The 23,072-nt window shown below is 35.3% G+C and overlaps 1 protein-coding gene across 1 annotated transcript in view; it reads left to right on the top strand.

The window, feature by feature from the left end:
• Positions 1 to 19,353, top strand: part of LOC113518521 (uncharacterized) — a 28,253-nt gene extending 8,900 nt beyond the window's left edge. The window contains exons 2-9 of the mRNA XM_031911882.2: positions 5,891 to 6,094; positions 9,894 to 10,025; positions 11,026 to 11,844; positions 13,304 to 13,431; positions 14,663 to 14,794; positions 15,147 to 15,380; positions 15,708 to 15,821; positions 16,395 to 19,353. Coding sequence (XP_031767742.1) covers positions 5,894 to 6,094; positions 9,894 to 10,025; positions 11,026 to 11,844; positions 13,304 to 13,431; positions 14,663 to 14,794; positions 15,147 to 15,380; positions 15,708 to 15,821; positions 16,395 to 16,482 — 1,848 coding nt within the window. The 5' untranslated portion in view covers positions 5,891 to 5,893 and the 3' untranslated portion in view covers positions 16,483 to 19,353. The remainder of the gene's footprint in view (positions 1 to 5,890; positions 6,095 to 9,893; positions 10,026 to 11,025; positions 11,845 to 13,303; positions 13,432 to 14,662; positions 14,795 to 15,146; positions 15,381 to 15,707; positions 15,822 to 16,394) is intronic.
• Positions 19,354 to 23,072: the final 3,719 nt, after the last annotated feature.

A 23,072-nucleotide genomic window follows, 5' to 3' on the forward strand; every position in this document is an offset into this window, starting at 1 on the left:
AATTTAGCGAAACTTTTAAATTAAAATATAAGGTTAGAAGATGGGTTTAGAGAAATAACGTTTCAGAATCGACTCAATTGTAATACATAGAAATTCACTTCAGGACTACTTAGTACTTTTTTTAACATTATTTTAAGTGCTTTTGACTGCTTAGTACTTAATCTTATTATTCTTATTTCAAAATGAATAAAGGACGTCGACGGCACTATTTCTTTATAGATACGGTAAAAAGAGAATGCCAGGTTTTATTCTTAATCTATGGATACACTAGGTATTTTTAATTTTTTTTTTAATTCAAAACGCGGTATTGCGTTATTAAAGAAAAGGGTGAAGTTACTTCATATATGACTAAATTAATATTTTTTTTTATACCACAAAGTTGCCAAAGAAGAATACAGCCCGTCTGATGGTAAATGGTCAGCCTATAGCCTATAACCTGTAGCCTATGGACGCCTGCGATACTAGGAGTGTCACGTGTACGTTGCTGAACTTGAAGAAACCTTAATATACGTTTTTTAAAGAACTGTGGTTCTAATACTGTTGTTTCTAAAATATTTTTCTATATCAAATGTTACAAAAAAATGTGGCAATAATAGGACTAAACCTTTTTTTTTTTTAAACTTAGAATGGCAAACAAGCTGACAGCCCACCTGATGGAAAGTGGTAACCGTCGCCTATAGACATGAGCAGTACCATGGACATAACAGAGTATACTGTTTCGCCCATGATACCCCCTTTGCGTTGCCATTCCTGAGGTCTCAGATGTTATTCCTCTGTACCCAGTAAATTCACACCATATCCCACCCTTCAAACCGAAACACAGCCATGCAAACACAACTGCTTCACGGTTGAAACACGAATGTGACAGAGGTACCCAAGCAATCGACATTTGTATAGTCTCCCTCTGGATTGCAAAAAGAAATGATCAAAATCGGTCTGAAGTTTGAAGATAGAAATCGCTTAAATATTTAAGGTGTTATATATATCCGAACCTTATAAGGTTCGGATACGCCTACCCAAACATTAAATATACTAACAATACATTGCTTTCAACATTGCACAAATTTTCTTTCCCGTAATCATGACGGACAAATCACACAGCAAATACTCGTAATAACTGGGGAAATGAAATAAGTAGGTAAGTATTAAGGTAAGTAAGTACCCTAATTTATGCATTAAATTTCTCATGTGTATAATACGTACCATAGACTATGAAATGACATTGTCGGAACAGCAGGCAAAGGAAACATAATCGTGTCCAAGATGGCGTCACGTGCTATTTCCCGCGCAATTCTCGCGCCACTTGTGAGCAAGTGTATCCAGCCAGATGGATCTCACATCCGGCACAGGTCAATGTCCGGTCCGTTACGCTTTTCAGTCATCAGGGAACAGTATGTGACAATGTCACACCGTGGACGTCATAGCGCATTCCATGGTGCAGTTCATGTCTATAGACTATTACCACTTTCCATCAGGTGGACCGTCAGTTTGATAGACATGAGCAGTACTATGGACATAACAGAGTATACTGTTTCGCCCATGATACCCCACATGCGTTGCCATTCCTGAGGACTCAGGTGTTATTCCTTTGTACCCTGTAAATTCACGCCATATCCCACCCTTCAAACCGAAACACAGCCATGCAAACACAACTGCTTCACGATAGAAACACGAAGGGGACAGAGGTGCCTAAGCAAACGACTTTTGTACAAAGTCTCCCTCTGGTAAGATTTATATTGCTTAACGATAGTTTATCGCTTTTACGTAATTCTTACTTAATATTATAAATAAGGAAGTAAGTTTGTTCTTGTATAGCGCCTAAACGGCTTAAATTATTTATTTATTTATTTATTTAAACTTCACTGCACAATTATATAATATAAATAAATGCACATATGGCGGGCTTAACACCTAAAAGTGGGAGGGAAAGGAATTGTTAGCAATGGAGTTTGACAGCTCTATTGCTAGCAATATGCCCTATTAGGTCGACATCCACGTGGTTTCGCCTGGAAACCATCGTGAACAATTCTTGTTGAATTCGTCACGATGGGCTAACTGACCTGCTTCATCCTCACCTATCATTCTTCACTGGTGCCCCGCCGGTGTATACCGATAGCGCAGGTGGGGTTACCATTCCATTATCATCCATTAAAAAAGCACCTAAAAGTGTTCTCTACCAGTCAACCATGAGACAAGCAGAGAATTGAGTAGGCGGTGCATTTATTACTGAAATATTTATAAATATTTTTACTACATAGATAGATAGACAGATACCTACTATTTATTGTTCCCTCCATAAGATTACAATAGTAAACTTATGAATTAAAAAAAAAAACTTTACATTTATTATTGCCAATGTGGTCACCACTCGGCATGTGCTGCAGCAATTTAATTGCTACAGCGCTGATATTCTGTGGTGTCCATACGTGACAATACGAACGACGACAGCAAACATACATATACATATGTACTTACATACACAAATACAGTGTTTTACCAAATACATTATTTGTAGAAAATATTTTTTTAATTCAATACAAAATAGCTAACACTATAAATGTGTGGGGATGTAATTATAATTGAAGAATTTATAATTAAAATGAAGCGTTCTAGACTAATTAAAGTAGCTAGCTGACCATAATTCTAATGATAATAAATTAGAATAGCATATAAAAGGAAATGCGCCACTTTAACTTAAATAAATTGAATGTTGGTCTTATTCAATCTATGTTAGCTGAACTTAAACCAGACATTTTTTGAACATCTCTGTAAATTATTGATGCCCATTAATTCTTCTCTTTCCGCGTCTAGGGAAGGTAGATAAAGTTTTGTTGGAGAAATCAGTTCAGGGTACAATAGGACTGATGTACCTGAAGAAGGTAAAAGCCCTTAAAATATTAAAAAAAAAAAGGAAATAAGACAGAAAAAAATAGTCACTATGAAATTTGGTTCCACATACTATATGGGATACAGGCTACTTTTTAATTTTTACCCCGGTCAGTAAACGTAATCGCGAAAAAACGATGCCGCGGGTAAAAGCTACTATAATATATAACTCCTCGATCCGTCATACTCGTGAACGGGCGCTGCCTTTAAGATCTAGTCACCTTTGGTCACTGTAACTGAATAATTTATTGTTACTTCTAATATTTTGACTTTTTATAACTGAACCAGTTACCACGCTTGGCAGGCAGTTTTACAAGATGTTTTAAGAGGGGCGCTGCTGCCCATTCCTCGACCATTAGTTGCCTCTTACGACGCCCAAGGGAAAGGAAGGGGCAGCCCATTCTATGCTGGGACTACACGCCATTATAAATGAACAAGATAAAATTAGGATTATTTACCATTGCTATAGTGTGAGGGGGAAAAAAACCATTCTAAATTGACCTGGCACATTGCACAAGAGTTTTACAAAATATTTCCATAGTACCTACACCATGAACTAAGGGCATTATAGTTCAACGGAGGTCGCAGTACTATTTCCATATGAGGAAACATATGTGCATATTTAATTTTTTTTTTTGTTACTTTAGTGTAATATTCCTTTTTATATGTAATTGCACTCATGCTTTCCTGGGTGAGCGTATTTTTTTTTATTGGATAAAAATAGAATGGTAACCCCGCCTGCGCTAACGGGATACGCTGACGGAGCACCAGTGAAGGGTGATAGGTGAGAATGAAAACAGGCCAGTTAGCCCATCATGATGAATTCATCAGGAATTAACCATGATAGTTTCCAGGGGGAACCGCGAGGAGGGCGACCTGGTTGGGTATATCGCTAGCAATGGGATTCTCAGTCTCCATTACTAACAATCCCTTTTCTCCCTGGGTGAGCGTATTGGAAGACTGTAAGGCTCACCCAGTGGATGTAATAAATAAATAAATGAATGAGTATATTTTATTTGCATTATACAATATAGGAAATAAGCAAGGCAATTTACAAACACAACGATACAATTGTATAAGTACAGTAAGGCGGTCTTATTGCTGAGAGCAATCTTTTCAAGACAACTTTAAGGTAATAAATAAATAAATATTAATTTTAAGAAATAAATTCAGAGTATGGTAGGGCTAAGGAATAAACTAAACTAAGAGACTAGACTAAAGATCGTAATAATAAAACAAGAAAAATTTATAAATAAAATAAATAATTGAAATTATTTCGTAAAAAAATCCGACTTAAAAACTAAGCTATTGAACCGATTTTGATAAATATATAAATTTTAAACAAAACAATTCTTTAAACAAATCAATTTATAACTGACGGAATTATGAGATAATGTACATAAAAAATATATAAATAGATAGATAGATACTCTTTATTGTTTCCTCCAAAAGATTACAATAGTAGACTTATTATAGACACAAACAATTACAAGAAATAATCACAATGAGAAAACAATGGGCGACCTTATCGCTAAGAGCGATCTCTTGCAGGCAACCTTTGGATGGAGAGGAGTAGTTATAAACAGTTTGATTTAAATATAATTGAATTGTGACCTTAATTCCTTTTGAAGTCGGCCGATCACTATGAAATTTGGTATATATGTAACTATATGGGTATACGACGTACTCCAAAATGATACCACTTTTATAGTTCCACTAGTGTTTTTTATATTTATTTTCATAACAAAATTATAGTTATAAGACATTACACACAGAGATACAAGAATGGTATGCAAAAATTCAAATCATTCTTTTTCTTTTTTTAAATATACTATATGCCTTTTTTCCAGCCATGACCAATGGGAAAGAGAAGAATATAGGCTGCTTATTTTAGTCAGTAAACATATCCTAGTCACGCAAACAAAGTTGCGGGTAAAAGCTATATATACATTATAGTGAATTATTTTACACCTCAAAATTTTACAAATTTTTGGAGCAATATGAAAGAATTATAAAGTTCTATCTATCACATTCTTTGGAATATTATAGTAATAAATAAATAATATAATTAAATATATACATAATTGTGATTATTTCTTGTAATTGTTTATATTTATAATAAGTTTACTATTGTAATCTTATGGAGGAAACAATAAAGAGTATCTATCTATCTAAATAAATTTAAATATTGTATGTGTATATATATATATATATATATATATATATATATATATATATATATATATATATGAAATAATGTATTTTTTACTCTGTCACCGAATGGATTACCGTTTTTTCTAAGTAGATTAAGAAAAAATACGCAAAAAAAACAGTTTCTCACGACAGTTAAATCGAATTTCACGGTAGGGTGCGCTGCATTCGTTACAGTTATACTGTAGGCAGGAAAGAGACACAGTTGCAGTAGGTATTCGTGGCTACCTATAAGCAATTGCAAGACCTTATCCACTAACTGTTTCCCACGGCTTTGCTCGCGTGAATCACTATATAAGTGTGTGTGTTTTTTATGGGTGAAAATGGTATGGTAACCCCGCCTGCGCTAACGGGATACGCTGGCGGAGCACCAGTGAAGGGTGATAGATGAGAATGAAAACAGGCCAGTTAGCCCATCGTGGCTAATTCTAGTTGAATTCGTCACGATGGGCTAACTGACCTGCTTTCATCCTCACCAATCATCCCTCACTGGTGCCCCGCCATTGTATACCGATACCGCAGACGGGGCTACCATACCATTATCACCCATTAAAAAAACGCCCCACAGGGTGCCAAATTTAACAAAAAAGAAAATTTTAAATGAATGCTATAAATATTTATTAGGTATAATTTCGTTTGACGTTACCAAAATATCGACTGGGCGATTAGAGTCGTCAAGTAAACTTTGTCGGGGAAAATTATGTATGGGGGCGTAATGTTTAAGTGGGGCATGGCACAGAAAAGGTTGGAAAACACTCGAACTAGATGCTAATCATAAATATCTGTTTCACAGAAGATGTTCCAATATGAATACGAGAAGCGACCGCCGTCGGCGACGTCGTGCGACAGCCGCGCGACCGTCACCACTGACTGGAGTCGCGTGTACCCGGCGGGGACGAGCCGCGCCAGCGGGACTGCTGCTATGAGCAGTTCTGGCGCCCGCCGCCCGCTACCACCAAGACCGATTGTTTGCGAGAGGATACCTACAAAACCTACTGTAAGTGTTTACAAATCTTATTTATTTATTTTATTTATTCATTAGTACAAATGTGTGTACATGGCGGACTTAATGCTAGAAGCATTCTCTCCCAGTCAACCATAGGGAAGTGTCAGAATACTCGAATGCGGTACTAGTAATTATTGATATACATACATACTAAAATTACATATATAAACGAATAAATATATATGAATAACAAATATACTTACACATATATGATATATACTATATTATACACGAAATTGAGAATAATATAAAGCACTTACTGCCCGGATAAAGATAAAAAGTGAGCGTGAACGCTTTTTTTGAAAGACGGTTTAGTCGATTTGGTAGGTTATATTACCATACCTGGTGGGAAAAGGATTGTTAGTAATGAGAATTAACGGCCCCATTGCTAGCAAGCCCTGTCAGCTCGACCTCCACGCGGTTCCTCCTTGAAATTGTTGTGACTAATACTTGTTGTAGGGGGGAAAGGGATTGTTAGTGATGGGGAGGTTAGACCCCCATTGCTATCAATATACCCTAACAGGGCGACCTCCACGCAGTTCCCCCTGGAAACTATCGTGATGGGCTAACTGACCTGCCTTTTTATCCTCACCTTTCACTCCTTTCTGGTGCTCCGCCAGTGTATGCCGATAGCGCAGGCGGGGAACCATGCCATTTTTACTAATTAAAAAAACATACTTGTTGCATACGTCACGATGGGCTAACTGGCCTGCTTTCATCCTCAACTATCACGCCTCACTGGTAACTCGCCAGCGTATACCGATAGCACAGACGGGGTTACAATTTCATTATCATCCATTAAAATAAAACTATGAAATTAGATAGTTTTACCCCAAGATGGGATTTTTTAACATACTATAAGGTACTTTATGAATTAAGTCACACGGGCAAACTCGCAGGATACGGGGGAAAGGGATTGTTAGTAACGGGATCTATGGGATAACAAAAGGGTGTATTGCTAGCAATAATAACAATACCTTTCCCCCCGGGAGGTACATAAGTTTTTTTTATGGATGATAATGGAATGGTAACCCCGCCCGCGCTATCGGTATACACCGGCCGGGCACCAGTGTGGGATGATTGGTGAAGGTGAAAAGGCAAGTCAGTTAGCCCATCGTGACGAATTTAACAATAAATTAGTCACGATGGTTTCCAGGGGGAACCGCGTGGAGGTCAACCTGATAAGGTATATTGATAGCAATGGGTACTAACCTTTCCTTATTACTAACAATTCCTTCCCTCCGGTACATCAGTTAGGTAGGTACATATAGGAGGCGTGTTGCGCAGGCACACGTCGGCGGCACACCGCGCCGCGCCGGTATAATTTGCAGTGCTTCCGCCGCGTCGTGTTGCCTCACCTAACAGCCGGTTACGTTACGCCATTAGTGTTCAACCTCCGTGGGTCATAGCGTGAAGATTTAAAGAATGCTGTAACACGTTATATGTTGATTACTTCATATTTGTGTGATTTTTTTTATATAATCTATTACATATTTACTTCAGTTATTTATTTTATTCTTTATTGCACAATAAAACTTTGTACTAGTGGCGAGCTTAAGCTAACCATTAGGTGAAAACAGAAAGCGTATGAAGGGCAGATGTGGTTCGTTCCAATAATACTCTCCAATTATCTTTCCCCTCTCACCGTACTTGTTACGCTTCAAACTCTTTTCTCCTACATTCTTCACGACTCTGGAACACGCTTCCTGTTAAGAGACTACCGACTACACCGTCTTTCAAAAAAAGCGTTCACGCTCACTTTTTATCTCTATCCGAGCAGTAAGTGCTTTATATTATTCTCAATTTCGTGTATAATATAGTATATATCATATATGTGAAGTATATTTGTTATTCATATATATTTATTCGTTTATATATGTAATTTTAGTATGTATGTATATCAATAATTACTAGTACCGCATTCGAGTATTCTGACACTTCCTTATGGTTGACTGGGAGAGAATGCTTTTAGCATTAAGTCCGCCATGTACACATATATGTACTAATGAATGTGGTATAATATATATATATATATATATATATATATATATATATATATATTCTTTATTGCACTTGTAAATTACATTGTTAATGCATTTATAAATATTGTGAGCAATGGTGGACTTATCTCTGACAGAGATCTCTTCCAGTCAACACGATACAGTTAGAAAACACGTTGTCAGCGGGCAGCTGAAGTGCTACAACTATTAATACATAAACAAATATACAGTTAAATAAAATATTAAGATACATAATAAAATATTACATAAATATATATACTATAAATAAATATAATACCTACCTACTTATACAATGGATGTTAAAATAAATGAATATACTACTTACATTAGAAATTTATCGAGTAATCAACACATAACGTGTTACGATATATAAGAAAAACTATTATAGGGTTGCTTTATGAACGCAACACAACACAAAACGATGTTTAGAATTTTTGTCTATTTACTTGTACGTTTGTGCATGCTAATCTCAGAAACGGATTAACCGATTTAAAAGCAGTTCTCACTATTGCGTTGCGGTTTGCTCCACTTAACATTTAGTGTTTGTTTTATTTCAATCGGTTCGTAAATAAAAAAGTTATATCAATCTAAAGACTCGCATATAAAATGCTATAAAATAACCGATCAGTTGAATTGGCTGAAACTTTTTTTTTATTATATGTATTGATTTTAGAAAATTCTGTCAACACGTGCGAAGACGGGTCGGATTCCTAGTGATATAAATATATTTCTATCTGAAATCAGCGTGCACAAACGTACAGACAAGCAGACTAAATTCTAAACATCATTGTTTTGTATTTGTTCATAATAGTTTTTCTTATATATTGTCCATGTACAGACAGTGACCAGTTACGATTTTTTTTTATACAACTTAGAATGGCAAACGAGCTGACGGCCACCTGACGGAAAGTGGTAACCGTCGCCTATAGACATGAGCAGTAGCATGGACGTAACAGAGTGTACTGTTTCGCCCATGATACCCCCCATGCGTTGCCATTCCTGAGGACTCGGGTGTTATTCCTCTGTACCCTGTAAATTCACTGTCATATCCCACCCTTCAAATCGAAACACAGCCATGCAAACACAACTGCTTCACGGTTGAAACACGAATGGGACAGAGGTACCCAAGCAATCGACTTTTGTACAAAGTCTCCCTTTATTTGTTCCCTTATAGCGTATTAACGGCTCAACCAATCACTATGATTGATACTGAAGACGGAAGCTCATTCCGCTTCAAGTATCTGATCTTTTTTTCCCAAAGATTTTTTTCCTAATGAGCTCCCTGCCGAGGTTTTCCCAAGTGACTACAGCATGGGGTTCTTCAAAATGGGGGTAAAGAGGTTTCTTCAGGGTCGGCAACGCGCACGTAATACCTCTGGTATTGCAGCCGTTCATAGGCTACGGTAACCACTTACCATCACGTGGGCCGTATGCTTGTTTGCCACCTTAGTGGTATAAAAAAAAAAGATACGTAGGAAAAACAACAAAAAATGCAAACTTTCACTTGATACCTACTTTTTTCTTTACGCGAGCGAAGTCGCTGGATATAGCTAATTTATTTATAAGGGTCCAATTGAATTTAATATTATATTTTAAATGATATTTAATATATTTAATATGTTAAAGTGAATGCTGTGAATACCTATAATAGGCGTGCGCATTAATATTGTATTGTATTTAATGTTTGTTACACCTATATGTTATAATGCAATATGCTGTTGGTGTTACTTAAATAAATAAATAAATAAATATTTGTCACTTGCCTCCAGGTGCCACTCAAAGTTTGGGTGATCGCCAGCGCGTCCTGTTTCGCTGTCTGCGCCGCTCTGGTGCTGGCTACCTTGATGATCACTAAGTGGGGGGCAGGACCCTCATACTCTGAGGAGATGTACTCGGAACCGGTGAGTTTATTTATTTATTTATTTATTTATTTATTTATTAGAAACATCAATAAATCATACTGTGTGATTTCAATTTTTATTTCATGCAAATGGTTCAAGTATATAAAAAATAAAAAAAATATAAAAAAAAAAATGTATATAGAGTTGGCTTAATAGCTGGATGCCACAGTATGCATTAATTATTTCAGTAGTATAATTCATTTATTTATATTATTCATAAGCTTTTGTACATTCGCTTATAATACATATATTTGGTTATAACAAAATGTACGTAGGCGGACTTATCCCTTAGAAGGATTTCTTCCAGTCAACCTTGAGAAACCGAAAGGAGAGTGTCTAAAGGGTTTGTGTATAATTTAGTTATTTTTGTAGGATTGATAGTAGGGTTAATATTGTAAATTAATTTAATCAATAATTAACAAAAACAATAAGTATTTTACAATAAAACGGATAAAATTTTAAATTGTCCAAGTTAACAAAACACTCTCTCTGGTCGCTGGCCCGTGCGCGGTATGCGCGCGCAGCCAACAATCACAAAGCGCCTGCGCGACCTGCGCGCGCATCTTGCGAGCGAGTGCCGTGACCAATATATATATATATATATATATATATATATATATATATATATATATATATATATATATATACTTGGTCACGGCACAATGCTAATATAATATAAAATGCTAGTTTGTCTGCTCGTTTTTTTAAATAATAAATAAATCAATTATATTATAAAGTTGATATATGTATATAATAAATATTGGTAAGTAATATCTCACCACATTTTGATTAAATAACATAGAAAGATGACGTACAGAAATATATGTTTTCATAATTATGTATAAGTTCGCTTATCATTTTTGTTAATACAAATTAAATACAGTAAATTATTAGTTTTTTTTTTTAATACCATTAAGTTAAAAGCAAACAAGTATAAAGCCCGTCTGTTTAATAAAGCCCGACTATTTAATAAGGCGCTAATATTAATATTTATTTCCAGGAACAGATTTTTTCCGATACAAAACCAACATACAGCCCACCTTTACCGTCACAAGTAACCACAACAGAAACCCAAACAAAGCAAGACACTATACCACTAACAAATATACAGTCAACTCCTGATACAATAGAAAACGACTTACATATGTCTATTCTTGAAAAGCTACCGATATTTAAAAACGTAGTTTCAAATCGTGGAAAAAGTAACAATCTATCTACAAAACCACAAATTCATCCATTACACGAAACAATAGACCATATAGAGAGAAAAATCGAAAAGAAAGACCAAGCCAAACTGCCGAACGATTTTGATAATGAAGTGAAAGAAATACCCGAGTTCAAACCAACGTTGCCTGACGTTATCTTTGGCAAACATAAAGATATTATACTATCCGAAGGATTCTTAACTGGGTTTAGGAAGCACGATACTGAATACGAGGAGTACTACAATGATGATAATTTATACGATGATTACATGCAAAGCAACACGATGACGAATTATTTAATTGAGAAAGTACAAGAGTTACATAATTGGATTACCACAGATCCTGATTTCGAAGCAAGGAATTCTTCTAAAGTTGTGAAAGCTAGTAACCAATTTGGAGAACTACTGAAGGCGTTAAACGAAAGTCTTGTTGAAGGGAATGTCACTATAATAATGAATAAGCTAAGGAGTTTATATTTTGGAGAGGATTACACGAGCTTTAATAGAAGCAGAAGGATTGTTTCCAGTAACAGTACGGATTTACTGTCGTTTGGAATATTGTCGTTGGATGTTATGTTGTTACATAATATACAATTGATGGCGTGGGAGAGTCAGGTGAGTGAGGTGACAAATGTCATATTGTTTTATCTATCTTTGCTTCTCTTACGTGGAAAATTCATTTTTAGTATTTGTATAGAAGTTGTCTGCATCCTTATTCTATGTGTATTTCTGTATATTGTTTTGTTTTGGATGGATGATTATGGCAGTAAAATTAATGAATTCCTTAATATCATCAGAATTATTAACCCATAAGAAGCAACGCTGCTTATTTTATTTAAAATCAGTATAATTTTAACACCAGATACAAATTCCAACTTGCTGTTCGAAAGTATCGTTTAATAAAAGTTAATAGGTCTTTTTATGGTAATGGCCATTAAATATTATAATGAAACTCTCTGAAAACTATCCAAAATTGGAGAATATTAAAAATCAAATTCCATGCCATTTTGTTGGAAAAATGTATTTATAAAATAAATAAATTTTAGAAATATAATTACTGTGAGTTATGTATAGTTACTTGTTTTTTTCTTTTAAATTGTTATTATTTTTAATTCATTATTTGTATGTGACATTGTTTATATGTAAAAATTGCTGCATGTTTGTGATTTTGCAGCTGTACAGTATAAAAATGCTATAATATTCGACACAATGTAATATTGTTATAGAATAAATTGAATTGAATTGAATTGAATAAGATACAGAAGGATATTTTGGATCTGCCTTTTAATAAATTTAAAACTGTTATTAAAAAAAAACTTATTGAACAAAGCCATTAAACTATTACTTAAATGACAAACTTAAATGAATTATGCGCGGGCTTTTAACGACCGTGTAATTTTAGACATAGTACATTTAAATAAATACACATAATGTTAACAGAGATTTAAAAGAGTAACTGTTGAGTTTCTCGCGGGCTCTTCTCAACAGATAACAACCTTCCAAACCCTGCAGTAGATTAAAAAAAAATGACAATTTAAAAACAATTGTGAACAAATCTATTTGGATAAAGATTATTTAAATTTAAATTTTGTAATGGCCATGGTATTTTTTATCATGTCTTAGGTAAAGTTTACTATTTTCCGTTAGTCAGATTTTTATTTTTTATATAATTTTATTTGAAATTGTTCATATGAACAAGATTATGACTTATAACACATACATATATTATGTGTTAGAAGTCATAATCACAGATTACATATCTAGTTTTTATTTTTAATGGATGATAATGGAATGGTAACACCGGCTGCACTATCGGTATACACTGGCGGGGCACTAGTGAAGGGTGATAGACGAGAATGAAGCAGGTCAGTTAACCCACCGTGACGGATTTAACAATTAACCAATCAAGATGGTTTCCAGGGGGAACCACGAGGAGATCGATCTGACTCATATTGCTAGCAATGGGGATCGATCTAATATATCATAAATCATATTGCTGGCAATGGGGCTACTAAGCCCCATTACTAACAATTCCTTCTCCCCCCTACAATATCCAGTTTGTGTTGTCTTCCAGGAGGCAGCCCGAAGTAAAATGCTCAAGGACCCCGATGTATTTGCTTTCAACGCGCTATTCCTTGACCCGACAAAAGTGGAGGCCAAACAAAATGAAGTTATGCATCACAACGAGAACTCGGGATTCGCGTATGTGTTATATTTATTTAATTTTTAAGAGAAAACAAAAATTAAAGCAAACCCAGAACAAATGGAAATGCTTTGAAATCTTTGCCAATTGTAAAAGGATTTAATAAATTTTTCTTTGTAATTATAACTTTTCATAATGTTTGTTATATATAATTAAATGCTGTATGACATATAAACAGTTTGTTATAGTTGTTGCTTGTTATTTTAAACAGTTTTTGAGAATTTTGGTTCGTCGTTTAGAGATGCAGTTTGTCATAATCGTTGCATGTCATATACATATGCAGTTTGTGATGATTTGTAGTTCGTCACTTAAAGATGCAATTTGTCATAATCGTTGTATGTCATATACATATGCAGTTTGTGATGATTTGTAGTTCGTCACTTAAAGATGCAGTTTGTCATAATCGTTGTATGTCATATACATATGCAGTTTGTGATAATTTGTAGTTCGTCATTTAGAGATGCAGTTTGTCATAATCGTTGTATGTCATATACATATGCAGTTTGTGATAATTTGTAGTTCGTCATTTAGAGATGCAGTTTGTCATAATCGTTGTATGTCATATACATATGCAGTTTGTGATGATTTGTAGTTCGTCACTTAAAGATGCAGTTTGTCATAATCGTTGTATGTCATATACATATGCAGTTTGTGATAATTTGTAGTTCGTCATTTAGAGATGCAGTTTGTCATAATCGTTGTATGTCATATACATATGCAGTTTGTGATAATTTGTAGTTCGTCATTTAGAGATGCAGTTTGTCATAATCGTTGTATGTCATATACATATGCAGTTTGTGATGATTTGTAGTTCGTCACTTAAAGATGCAGTTTGTCATAATCGTTGTATGTCATATACATATGCAGTTTGTGATAATTTGTAGTTCGTCATTTAGAGATGCAGTTTGTCATAATCGTTGTATGTCATATACATATGCAGTTTGTGATAATTTGTAGTTCGTCATTTAGAGATGCAGTTTGTCATAATCGTTGTATGTCACATACGCAGTTTGAGATAATTTGTAGTTCGTCATTTAGAGATGGAGTGTGACATAATATCATCGCTCGTTGTATAGCATAGTTTGTCACAATCGCAGTTCGCAGTTAGTCAATACGTATTTCGTCTTGAGAATTGATAATAAAAAGTCATTCATTTAATTATTTTTGATTTATGTTATAATTGGATTTTTCAAAATTATTTTTTATTAAACTTAATTTACAATGTTTCAGAAAACGCCAGAATTTACGGCAAGAATTCGACGACTTCGACGTCGGTAAAAGTATTTTGGAGAACTTTCTGGAGATTGGCATGAGCACGGCACGGGCTGCGATACACTTGGGCAGGGCTTATAAAAACACCAAGTGTGTATATATAATTATACTATTTAATAATTTCAGTCATTTATTCCATTCACTGGCCGCATGGTTCTGGCATACAATAGGCCACCCCTTTCTTTTCCGTGGGTGTCTTAAGAGGCGACTAAGGATGGGCGAGGGATGTGCAGCAGCGTCCCTCTTAAAATATCTCCAAAGCCTAACTGCGGTTGTCAATTCACCTACCAGGCGTGGTAACTACTGGCAAAACCCCCCTTAAGGGGAGGCTTATGTCCAGCAGTGGACAGTTAAATGCTTATATGATGATGATTCATTAAGTCAGTCCACTCATTTATTCTATTCATTAATTCCAAGCATGTACTCTATCTATTCATTCCAGAAACGTCATAAACCACATCGCGACAGGAGAACCAGTCAACCAGCCGTCCAACACCAACCACCTCTCCCGCAATATAGAGGGCAACACCGTCGCTCTCAATCACCTGCAGTCGTTCAGCGGAGGCGGAGGAGTCGGGTATACCGAGCTGGATTGTGTTTGGTTGCTGTACTGCAGGAACTTGGTACTGACTGCCAAGTTGAACGCTCCGTACGGAACCATGGCTAGGATCAATGGGTGAGTGCGGTGTGGGGTTCATGGTGGTTTTCCCATTTATGGCAATGTTTAAACAAACAATCATACACTCAATCAAACCACATTAAATCATTGAGAATGGGCCACCCCTTCCTTTCCTGTGGATGTCGTAAGAGGCAACTAAAGGAACTTACTGGTCGAGCTATGGGCAGCAGTGTCCCTCTTTAAACATCACCAAAGCCTAACTGCGGTTGCCAACCCGCCCACCAAGCGTGGCAACTGCTGATAAAACCCTTCAATAAGGGGAGACCTATGTTCAGCTGTGGACAGTTACTAGCTGATATGGTATTCATTCACCCGTTCTTTCAGCATGGCGCTACGAATGCTGACTGGCGAGTTGCCAGCCGACCGGGCATTGGACACGATGCTGTACGAAGTATTCTCAGGCTGGACTGAGCTTAACTGCAACAATATGTTCCCCAGGTAATAATATATATATATATATATATATTTTAAACTGACTAACCTACCCAGGACTGGCCCTGGTCTACCTTACTTTATCTTCATCTGTCATCTCTCACTGGTGCCCCGTTAGCGTATATCCATAGCGAAGCTGGGATTACCATTCCACTTTTGTCCCTTAAAAATCGTATGAGTGTTAATTGGGCATCATGAGCGAAACAGTACACTCTGTAATGTCCACGGTACTGCTCATGTCTATAGGCGACGGTTACCACTTTCCATCAGGTGGGCCGTCAGCTTGTTTGCCATTCTAAGTTGTTATTCCTCTGTACCCTGTAAATTCACGCCATATCGCACCCTTCAAACCGAAACACAGCCATGCAAACACAACTGCTTCATAGTAGAAACACGAATAGGACAGAGGTAGCCAAGCAAATGGCTTTTGTACAAAATCTCCCTCTGGATTTGTGAACGTTGAAGGGTAAATTACAGCTACATATTCCAGGATTGCATGAGGCGCCGTTTATTCGGCATCAAAACAGTTTTCTTTGTGATTAATGATTTATTTTTATTTTTAAACTTTGTCATTTCCAGATGCAGCAGAGCTGATGCGGCCACAGTTGTTCTAAATACAATTCTACAACCGCTCAGAAAGTCCCATTCGTCTAATAAAATGCGATAGCTGGCAATAACTACTATAATAGTAGATTTTTGTATTAAAATACGTGGTATAATTAGATATATTTCATGTCTATATACGTATATAACGGGAAATTAATGAAGCCACTGTGTTTTTGTCGATTCCCACTTCATCCGGAAGTCTTCTTCAGTTTGTGTTTGGCATTTTACGAAATGCTGCGATGTACGGAAAACCACAGAGAAATTATTAATTTTTCATTATATATGTATTTTAGGTTATATAAATAGAGCTTCGAGCCTCAAAAACGGGTCAACTTTTTGTCAGCTAATTGTCAAATTAGCTGACTCGTTTCTCTTATCAGTGTTCTATATGTTTACGCATACAATGTATCTTGACGTATTATTTAATAAATAAAACGAGTGTTTACGCATTAAAAAGATACAGAAATTGTATATTCTACCGTGAAGCAGTTGTGTTTGCATGGCTGTGTTTCGGTTTGAAGGGTGGGATATGGCGTGAATTTACTGGGTACAGAGGAATAACACCTGAGTCCTCAGGAATGGCAACGCATGGGGGGTATCATGGGCGAAACAGTATACTCTGTTATGTCCACGGTACTGTTCATGTCTATAGGCGACGGTTACCACTTTCCATCAGGTGGGCCGTCAGCTTGTTTGCCATTCTAAGTTGTATAAAAAAAACTATTTATCACGCAAAATTGTATGAAAAATTTGACCCGTTTTACTCGAAGCATTTGTATGGAGACACTCTATCTATATACTTAATCTAAGATATTTATATAGATATTGGATAAAAAATTATCATAAATATATTTCAAGTAGGACTGCTGAAGATTTGAGTGGAGGACGCCAAGACTCTAATATGGCAACGCATGAGGGGTATCATGGGCGAAACAGTATACTCTGTTATGTCCATGGTACTGCTCATGTCTATAGGCGACGGTTACCACTTTCCATCAGGTGGACCGTCAGCTTGTTTGCCATTCTAAGTTGTATAAAAAAAAGCAGTGAATATTTCCTTCCTAATACATTTTAGTAAGGAAGTTGCAGAAATATAAATAAACGTTAAATTTAAAAATTTTTAAGATTCGACTGTTACATTTAGAGGCTAAATCAAATTAGTGTTTATTTTTATATATTTAAGTTAATGATTATATTATTTATAAATTAATTGATTACTCAGTTTTGTTTATTAATAATTATTAAAAAAAAATATTGTTATGCAAATCTTTTTTAAACGTTCGAAATAGGTACATCAGAGTTTTACAGATAAATTATAGATATAATTTAAAAAAAATTGAAAATTACATTTTCTATTATAGATAGATAGATAGATACTCTTTATTGTTTCCTCCATAAGATTACAATAGTAAACTTATTATAGATACAAACAATTACAAGAAATGATCACAGTGAGAAAACAATGGGTGACCTTATCGCTAAGAGCGATCTCTTGCAGGCAACCTTTGGATGGGGAGGAGTAATTATAAACAATTTGGTGGTATTACCTATTTACATTAGGTAAAATATTATAAACAATACTGAGTAATCGATTATATACATTTATTTAATTGCTCAAGTGTACTTACGTTATTAGTTCGTGTAATTTATAGATATACTAGGTGACTATGTATTATCAGTTACAGCGCCATCTATTAAAAGTAACCCGAAGTAATGATTCTCATACAAAATAACCTCTTTTTAATTTTTAGATTGTTTTATACATAAAACTAAATAACTCGATGTACTGTCAGCTACAATGCCATCTGTTGAAAATAATTCGAAGTAGCGAGTCCCATACAAAGTTACTTATTTTTAATTTTTCAGATTTTTTTTTTATAGATATACTAAATAACTTGATGTACTGTCAGCTACGATGCCATGATTGATTCATTGGTGAATTGGTCACAATAGGCTGATTGACCTGCTTCATTCTCACTTATCACCCCTCACTGGTGCCCCGCCAGCGTATACCGATATCGCATATCGGGGATAAGGAAAATGGCATTTGTTTTATTGTTTTAAAATGTTCATTATTTGTAGTTTTTTAATTTAAACAACAAAAAAAGTATGTTACTAGAGCTATTTACTGTTAGAAAAAAAAAACAAATTACGTTTTAAGATAGACTGATAGAGATGATGAGAAATAAAATTTTATTATTTGTTAATACAATTTGTTTTATTTCCATTTGATTTATTCACAATTGGTACACACCAAGCGGAAACTAAATTAAAACCTATAAATATTTGATATCGACTCGTCACGTTTTAAAATCGAGGATGCTCGGCTAATCTGTGTCGACAGCAACATTGCGCATTTAGCGCGCTATTTGTCACCGCCTAAGAACAAGGAATTACTCCTACATAGAGGGAATGATAAAATAAAAACTGTAAATCATACGATTGCCTCCTTTCTTCTTATGCAAATATAATTAGTAAAAAGAGGACGAAAGATACACCATCAGTTGCTATTTTTCTCAATTCACAGCAGGATAGTATATAGAAAATGTTTGATTAAGAATTGAAAAGAGGAAAGAAAAGAAAGATTTGGGTAGGTTATTTTTGTTGATGGGTGAAAATGGTATGGTAACCCCGCCTGCGCTAACGGGATACGCTGGCGGAGCACCAGTGAAGGGTGAAAGATGAGAATGAAAACAGGCCAGTTAGACCATCATGATGAATTCATCAGGAAGTAACTATGATAGTTCCCAGAACCGCGAGGAGGTCGACCTGGTTGGGTATATTGCTAGCAATGGGATTCTCAGTCTCCATTACTAACAATCCCTTTCCCCCCGGGTAGGTTATAGTAGGTTATATTAGGTGTACACTTTAATCAAATTAAATTAATGTACTTTTTTAAACTGTAATTTTAGTTAATGGATTAAACAGTGAATGTTTATATCAATACGTTGGTCTTTCAATATAATTCTTCAATGTCTCAATAAGATTGCTAACAACATTACCGGAAAATTTCAATTTATCAAACAACTCCAATATTTTCCTATCGTCCCATAGATATTTATTGGCCTCCATGTCATTTTTTAATTTTTTTAAACTCACTTCCAACGTGTCTATGTTTGCAATTATATAACCTACTCTGTACGCGTTGTTTTCCGAGAAATCTTTCTTAATCTGCTCCAACGGAGACACTTTTAATTTTATTTCATTAAAAGCGTCCCTTAAGTAAATTAAAAGTTTATCTTTAATTGTATTTGACGGCTCTTCATACATATTTCTTCTGGTGACGTTGAAGTTTGGACTTGCTTCTTTCACAGTTGCATTATCTGTTTTATTACTCTGTTCATTTAAAAAGATAACTTTAGTTGAATTGTTGTTTACTTCCCTTTTTGCTCTAGCATTACGATTAAATATATATTTAGGTATTTTTAATACAATATATCTATTTGTTTTATTCCAATTCTTTTATAATATAATAATTCTGTACCTAATTAATATTCCACATTCGTCACCGACGGCCTAAACTTACCGCTAAATAACTTAAAAGTTTTTTTTTCTATATAACCAATTCCTAATTTACAATGTTCAATTATAAAATACACGTAAAGCGTATAATCAACATGTTCAGTTAATGAATTTGAAATTAGGAAAAAAAATAAAGTCAAATTTAAATTATAAATATGACTATTAATATATTTTTTTTCATCATTACATCAGCCTTGGACTATATATATATATATATATATATATATATATATATATATATATATATATATATATATAGTTTTATAAATTATATGTATTTATATATTTTTGTGTATTACAGGTTTTTGTATTTTATACACGAAAAATTATTAATTCACTCTTACGCCACCTGCCCACTTCTATCTGTTGGGAACTACTCGCGGCCGTTTGCGCGGTTTTTTGGGGGCCCGCGTTACAATTAAAGTTTTAACAAGTACGCTGCTGCCCATCACTCTATCATTAAGTTCATTTAGTCACCTCATAAGACACCCACGAAAGGAATGGGTGGCCTATTCTATGCCGGGACCACACGACCAAAAGTATGAAAAAGCTGAAAGAATGGCGCCACACGGAACTCACTGTGTATATACATATATATCTGTCACGCCTGTCTCCCATTAGGGTAGGGAGAAACAATAGAACGTAAAATGCTCCGATTCAAATGGGTTTTTTTATGGGTGAAAATGGTGTGGTAACCCCGCCTGCGCTAACGGGATACGCTGGCAGAGCACCAGTAAAGGGTGATCGATGAGAATGAAAACAGGCCAGTTAACCCATTATGATGAATTCATCAGGAATTAACCATGATAGTTTCCAGGGAGAACCACGAGGAGCTCGACCTGGTTGGGTATATTGCTAGCAATGGGATTATCAGTCTCCATTACTAATAATCCCTTTCCCCCCCGATTCAAATGGGTTATGAGTATGAAAGAAATAATAGAAATTCTAAGTTTTTTGTAAATACAATTTTTTTTTTTATATATAAAATGTAAAATATTTGCATGGCTACATCTTTTAAGGCAATTAAACAGGTGCCAAAATAATACCACGTGGCTTGTTATAATTTTAAACTGTTTAATGCAAATAAACTCATTTAATTTAATTTAATTTAATTTAATTTAATTTAATTTAATTTCATTTCATTTAAAAAAAAACTCAAACTAATAAAAATACACCCATCTCCTAATCAAACGTAAGATGTCTACAACTTTACCTGTTTATGTCTTCATGCTACTGATGTCATCAACAAGAGTCGTCTGTTCTATCGTAGGATCAACCACTGCGGTATCGTTTACCGTCACAACCTGACCAGTACTGGTCGTGACTCCTCCAGACCCTCTTGCAGCGGGAGGTGCTTCAGTTACGGGGGTAGTTTCACCGTCCGGCGCGTTGTCGGGGGCCGCGTCTGTTCCTGGCTCTGGCCCTTAAATGCGAGGTTTTAAAGTCACTGATTCAATGTAGATGTTAAATATTTTTTATTTCTAAAAGCTCTTGGTTGAAAGAAAGAAATATTTATTAAGTGCTTAATTTCACACATAATAATGAAAAAATCATTTAACAATAAACAAAAATGGAAAAAAAAAATAAAATGCTGTCACTCAGCTATATGCAATGTTCTTTCGAACATGACGCTGATTGACCACTTACCATCAGGTGGGCCGTATGCTTGTATGCCACCTCAGTGCTTAAAATTATATATATATATATATACACAAATAATGTGCAAAATTAATAACAGAAACTTTATTTTAGTAAGATCTAATTAGTTTTAGTAAGAGAAATTGATGTCTGTAGAAAATTTATATTTTTAAATGGTATAATATAAAAAAGTTGGGTTTAGTTGCGGCAAAACCGAGTTATTTTGATTTAAAAATTTAACTACTGAAGTAAATTTTATGAAATTTCTATGAAACCAATCTGTTACCTTTTAGGTAGAAACGGAATTATCCAAATCGGTTTACAACTGACGGAGTTATGTGGTAACAAAATTGGAAAAAAGTACAACAAATAGAGAACCTGCTTGTTTTTGAAGTCATTTTAATAAATATACGGCCTTTTGGCAAAAATTGGTAACCATTACCTATATGTAAATGGTATCATGACATAACAGAACACGATTACTGTAATGCCCTCTTACTAGAGGGAGACTTTGTACAAAAGTCGTTTGCTTGGCCACCTCTGTCCCATTCGTGTTTCTACCGTGAAGCAGTTGTGTTTGCATGGCTGTGTTTCGGTTTGAAGGGTGGGATATGGCGTGAATTTACTGGGTACAGAGGGATAACACCTGAGTCTTCAGGAATGGCAACACATGGGGGGTATCATGGGCGAAACAGTATACTCTGTTATGTCCACGGTACTGCTCATGTGTATAGGCGACGGTTACCACTTTCCATCAGGTGGGCCGTCAGCAGCATAAAAAAATCTACTATGCATATATATATACATACATATATACTCTTATATCGTTTCATATCTTAATACGAATGTATTTTGCTTTCATATTCTGTGATTTCACTGCCAATTAACAGAGGGAGACTTTGTACCTCTGTCGCATTTTAACAATACCTTTAGTTTCTGCGTCTCCTGGAGTCGTCTCGTTGCCAACATCAGCGCCGTCTTCCGATGGTGCTGTACCATTGCCCGCACCTCCAGTCTCGTCAGCTTTTGCTGATAGGTCTCTAAATAGAACATTTGAATTTTACTCAAATGTACAAGGTAGGAATGCATTACAAGTAGTATGCACATCGTTAAAATTATGTTAAAGGGGTACTTTTTTATGCAACTTAGAATGGCAAATAAGCCGACGATCCACCTGATGGAAACTGGTAACCGTCGCCTATAGACATGAACAGTATTATGGATATAACAGAGTATACTGTTTCGCATATGATACCCCCCATACATTGCCATTCCTGAGGACTCAGGTGTTATTCCTCTGTACCCTGCAAATTCACTGCCATATCCCACCCTTCAAACCGAAACACAGCCATGCAAACACAACTGCTTCACGGTAGAAACACGAATGAGACAGAGGTGTCCAAGCAAACGACTTTTGTACAAAGTCTGGTAAAACGTCGTCAATAAAGAAGCAGGTATGTAGGTACCTATTTACCTGTAAAAGCTTTTACA

This window comes from Galleria mellonella, unplaced genomic scaffold (genome assembly GCF_026898425.1).
Source record: "Galleria mellonella isolate WM207_F2 unplaced genomic scaffold, CSIRO_AGI_GalMel_v1 utg158, whole genome shotgun sequence".
In the NCBI taxonomy this organism is placed as follows: domain Eukaryota; kingdom Metazoa; phylum Arthropoda; class Insecta; order Lepidoptera; family Pyralidae; genus Galleria; species Galleria mellonella.